Below are 4,977 nucleotides of genomic sequence, written 5' to 3'. Positions count from 1 at the left end.
CTCCCACAGCCACCTTTGTGTTATTTCACGTTGTCCTAATTTTCTTTGGTCTTTTAGTATCTAATTATTTGAAGTTTTAATGAGTGATGTTTTTATTTTTATTTTTAAAAACAACCATTAATTTATATAAATTATAGGAACTAGTTACAAGCATGTATTTCAACTTCAAGAACCACCTAACCAATGGTAAGCATCCTGTGTCTTTTCATTAGACTTTTAGTGATAGAAAACAAGAAAGAAATCTATGTATAGAACTAAAGAACTACTTAAAGAAATTAAAAAAAAAAAAGACAAGAATTGAGGAGATAACAGTTTGGGGTCAAATCCCTTAAATTTAAAATAAGAAAGAAATTGAGCAAAATAATACAAAACAACAACAGTGCACAATACAGGTAAGTGCAAACCAAGCTACATCGTTCTCTCTTTTATTTCTAGTTCCGGCAAATTTTCTCAGATAGAAAATTAGAAAGCTTTACATTAACATGTCATTGGAATATATGCAAGTTTTTATTATGCTTTCGACAACTCTGTACCAGTTATTGAGGATTCGGTGGGCGGCTGTTAGCAGCAGAAACTCGAGAACCCCATTCCAACAGCTCTTTGCTAGTGTCATCTTTGTGTGAAAACACTTCTATAAAGCATAGAGAATCCTTCTGTGCACCTGTTGCTGTTGAAATGGCATCGACCAGCTCCTCCTCGGTTCGAACCTATTAGGTCAATACATTCGTTAGTTTATAATCCAAGTTTAGGCTACTAAAAAACAGTTCCAACCCAGGTTTATTCACTTTGTTTTGCTCTTAAATCATGGGAAACATTTGAACATGCTCATCTGAATGAACAGTTGAAGTAGAAGCATTTCAATAGGGAAAATTTCTATGTCAGGTGATACTAAGTAGATTATGAATGTCAAACCATCAGTTAGTTAACAAATGAATTTTGGAAAATTCTAATGATGATAAGCATTCTAACCTTGGCAGTCCAGCATTTTCCTTCACCATTGTGAATAGCATTAACAAGTCCGGTGTAGTCCCAGTTTTTGATGACATTGTATGGTCCATCATGAATCTCTACTTCAATAGTGTACCCTCCATTATTTATGAGAAATATAATGGTATTTTGTCCACATCTTATCATCGTTGAAATATCTTGAGCCGTTACCTGGATGAAAGTCGAAACTACATTTTAGTTTCCACACATGCTCGTATAAAGGAAAATTGATCACTACAACATTTATATGCTTCACTGATGGGAACAGAACAACCAAAGATCCAACTTATCAAGGTTTGAATTGATTTCTTGAAACATTTTGTGTTTCTATTGTGACTGACCTGGAAACTTCCATCACCGATGCAAGCAATTACTCGTTTGTCCTTAGCTGCCTGAGCGTACCCAAGGGTCGCCCCTACCGACCATCCAATTGATCCATACTGCATCTGGAATTCATACCTGATTGAAAATATTACCGAGTAGAGTTGGAAACATACTTCTTAATAGAAAACAAAGAATTTGGGACTATGAACAACTATGCATTGACTAGTGAAGATCTCTTACCCACAGTTCTCTGGAAGCCGGAGCTTCTGACAATTGAACCATGAATCTCCGGTTTCAGCAATCACTGCTGTATCTCCACTGAGCATCTCCTGTAAATATGTACATCATCAATGAATTAAAAAGCAGAAATATGCATGACTACAAGAAGTTATCAAGGAAGCTAATCAAATTTTTACATGTGAACACTTCATCGAAAATATAGATTAGTAGAGGGTGGCTGTAACCCCAGAATCAAAACTTAAAAGGGAAAGATCAAAAAAATAAGCATAGGTTAAACCCGATGAAGTGTGCCTACCATGCTGTCCAAAAAGGGTAGTTATGAATAATATGATCTAGAAAAAATGAAAGAACAGTTTTATAACCTAATTTGTTGGACTCACCTGAATGTGCTTGAAGAGAATATTAATTCTTAAAAGTTCATTATTCTCGTGCCTTAGAGGAACACCAGGTGGAACATATATCCGCCGGTAATTTTCTAAAGCAGTACCATTTCTCTTCAGCTTCTTGGCCAAGGCACTCAAAAAGTCAGCCATGAAAACCCAACCAAATGATGGACCATTCCCAATAGTCACTCGATTAGGCTCAACCATGATAGCTTTTTCCTTTTTGATCAATAAGGAGTACCCAACTGAGCTATAATCATTGAAGATGGGTCCAGCAAAAAGATAGGCATCAGCAGATTCAACAATCTCTCCACAGAAGCTGGTACTAATAGCACCCCAATAAGTTCCAATGAAGTGGGGATGTTGCTCTGGCACCTGGCCCTTAGCAGAGGGCATAACAGCAACAGGATACCCACTAGCATCAACAAGCTCTACAAATGCTTGTTGAGCCTTAGCCACTCTTAGTTTTGGTCCACCCACAAGAACAGCCTTAACAGCTTTGTGTAGGAAATCAACAGCAGCGTCAACTGCGCCTTCTAATCCTAATTGATTGCTTACTCTGCAGAAAAAAGGTAAAAACTCATGTAAAATCCAATGGTGTGTGTATCACAGAAAGAAAAAGATAACATTTGAGAGCATGAAATTTAAGACTTAGAAGTAAATAACTTTATCAGCAATATGAAACAACAATGTGAGAAAGCAATATCTTATGTAATAATAGGTAATCAAATTCTAAGTTTGTGCACTAAATTGAACAGAAACTCATACTTGTCATGTATTCGACCTTAGAAAAGTAGCACCATTGTATTGAGGCAAGATCAACTTATAGTTATCATCACCCAAAATGTAGTATATAAGTGCATTTTGCAGCCAAACTCTTCCATGAAAATATTAAAGAATCAGAAGCAGTATCAAAAGAGAAAAAGCCATACTTGGGAGCAAGAGAGAATGGAACAGGGTCCCTGCCAAAAGTGGGATGAAGAATCCCAGACAAATTACAACTTATGCTGATATAAACAGGTTTGCTTTCTTTCAAAGCAGTTGAAATCGCAGTGTCTATCTGCTCGTGTGCATCATCCAAATTATTAATCACAGCCTACACAAAAACGAAAGAGAAATCACACATTACCCACTAACACATCCAATTTGGATAATTAATCACACTAAATATCACTAACTCAACACTGCCCAGTACCACATATAACTAGATTATCAACCCCAAAAGAGAAAAAATCATAACCATCTTTCTCCTTTGTTCTGAAAAGCTTCCTTTTTTTTATCAAAAAAGAGCCATAGGATATGAAACCTGATATCAATCAAAGCTTACCTGAGCACAAGTAACGGTTTGAAAGCACCTAAGCTCTTGGCTGAAGTCTGGCAACCCGATCGTATGATGAAGGATCCGGTTCGTCCCGTAGTCATTCGAGTTCGGCCCACCGACTATACAGATCACCGGCAAATTCTCGCTGTAGGCGCCGGCGATGGCGTTGAGCACGCTCAGCCCACCAACCGTGAAAGTCACCACGCACGCACCCACACCCCTGGACCTGGCGTAGCCGTCAGCAGCGTACCCGGCGTTGAGCTCGTTGCAGCATCCGACCAAGTTGAGCTTCGGCTCGGCGATCAGGTGATCCAAGAGGGTCAGGTTGAAGTCGCCGGGAACGGAAAAGACATCGCGGGCACCGATCTCGACGAGCCTCCGAGCCAGGTGGCGGCCCAGAGTGCCACTCGTGGCTGCTGGACAGACCGCCGAGCTGTGGCGAGCGTTGGAGCCAATGTTAATAGCCGCTTCCATGAATGTTATCACTTAAAACTTAAAAAGCAATTTCAATGGTGTTTGATAGGAAAAAGTGTTATGATTTAGTTGATGTGTTTCTCTTTGGCGTTTAAGGTGTTCTCAGATATGTGTATATATATGTGTGTGTGTATTTGATATAAAAGTAATAAAGAAAGGATTTTGGGAAACCACGGGCGGTCAGAGGTTATGACCAAAACATTCGAAAAGTCATTGGTGAAACTAGGGAATCTGGATGGAGCTGAGTCGAATATAGCAAGAGCCAAGTTTTGATTTTGATTTTGGTTTTTGGTTTTGGTTTTGGTTTTTGGTTTTGGTTTGGACTATGTGAGCTGGTTTTTCAAAGTGGGTTTTGGTCTTTTTATTATTATATTGGCTTGAGATGAGAATTGCAGCTTATTATATATTAGTACAATGTGATGGAGTCATTTGGAACAAAGTGAGGGAGTTAATTTAGTGTTGGGATGGACCACACAACACAACTAGGAAAAAACCACTGCTCATTTTCCTGTTTTGCATTTCAGCCTATGCAATTTAGTACATTGTGCGAAAGTTATTGATAGAAACTTAAGTTATTGATTTTGTTCAAAATAATTTTAAATAATATGAAATTGATTATTAGGTCATTAAGGATACAATAAATCTTGAAAAGCAGAGAAAGTAACCAAATAACATATTTTGACTCCCATAATATTATTTCATTTCATTTTACAAAATTTAGTATCCACAACATAATTTAACAAAACAAAATATCTCATCAATAACATTTTCACAATACAAGAGCCAAATGCAATATTTTGGACTGACGACTCTCTACGTCACACAATATATATAAGACAATTCTTCTATAGGGATTTTACTTTAAGCTATACCAGTAGGACTTTTAGTGTTTCTCGATCTGTGAATAGTTTTCGGCGCGATTTTTTTTTATGACCGTGTATATTGTAGCTTTTTAGAGCATCCTGCAAATTTTAAAAAAAAATCGAATAGTTTACAGTACCGAAAACTAGGTTCAAACAGGTTGTTTTCCACGTGCATAAAAAAAAAATTAGTCACGCGTGCAATAACATATTTGAACCTAATTCTCTGTACTATAAACTATTCAGAATTTTCTAAAAATTTACAGGATGCTCTAAATAGTTACAATATATACGGTTATAAAAAAAATCACACCGAAAACTATTCACAAGTTGTAAACACTGAAAATACTACCGGATAGGGCTTAAAGTGAACCTGATTTATATTATC

General features: G+C 37.2%; 1 protein-coding gene across 1 annotated transcript; it reads right to left on the bottom strand.

The window, feature by feature from the left end:
• Positions 1 to 297: 297 nt before the first annotated feature.
• Positions 298 to 3,838, bottom strand: LOC133801639 (pyruvate decarboxylase 1). Its single transcript, XM_062239888.1, has 7 exons — positions 3,262 to 3,838; positions 2,867 to 3,030; positions 1,932 to 2,493; positions 1,552 to 1,640; positions 1,329 to 1,446; positions 970 to 1,158; positions 298 to 707 (listed from the first exon to the last, which is right to left on the bottom strand). Exons 1-7 carry the CDS (start codon positions 3,727 to 3,729, stop codon positions 537 to 539), a joined length of 1,761 nt encoding a protein of 586 aa, XP_062095872.1. The 5' UTR covers positions 3,730 to 3,838; the 3' UTR covers positions 298 to 536.
• Positions 3,839 to 4,977: the final 1,139 nt, after the last annotated feature.

The sequence above is a fragment of the Humulus lupulus genome, chromosome 9 (genome assembly GCF_963169125.1).
Source record: "Humulus lupulus chromosome 9, drHumLupu1.1, whole genome shotgun sequence".
Taxonomy (NCBI): Eukaryota; Viridiplantae; Streptophyta; class Magnoliopsida; order Rosales; family Cannabaceae; genus Humulus; species Humulus lupulus.
Note: the sequence above shows the minus strand (reverse complement) of the source record. Positions and strands in the feature narration are given on the sequence as shown.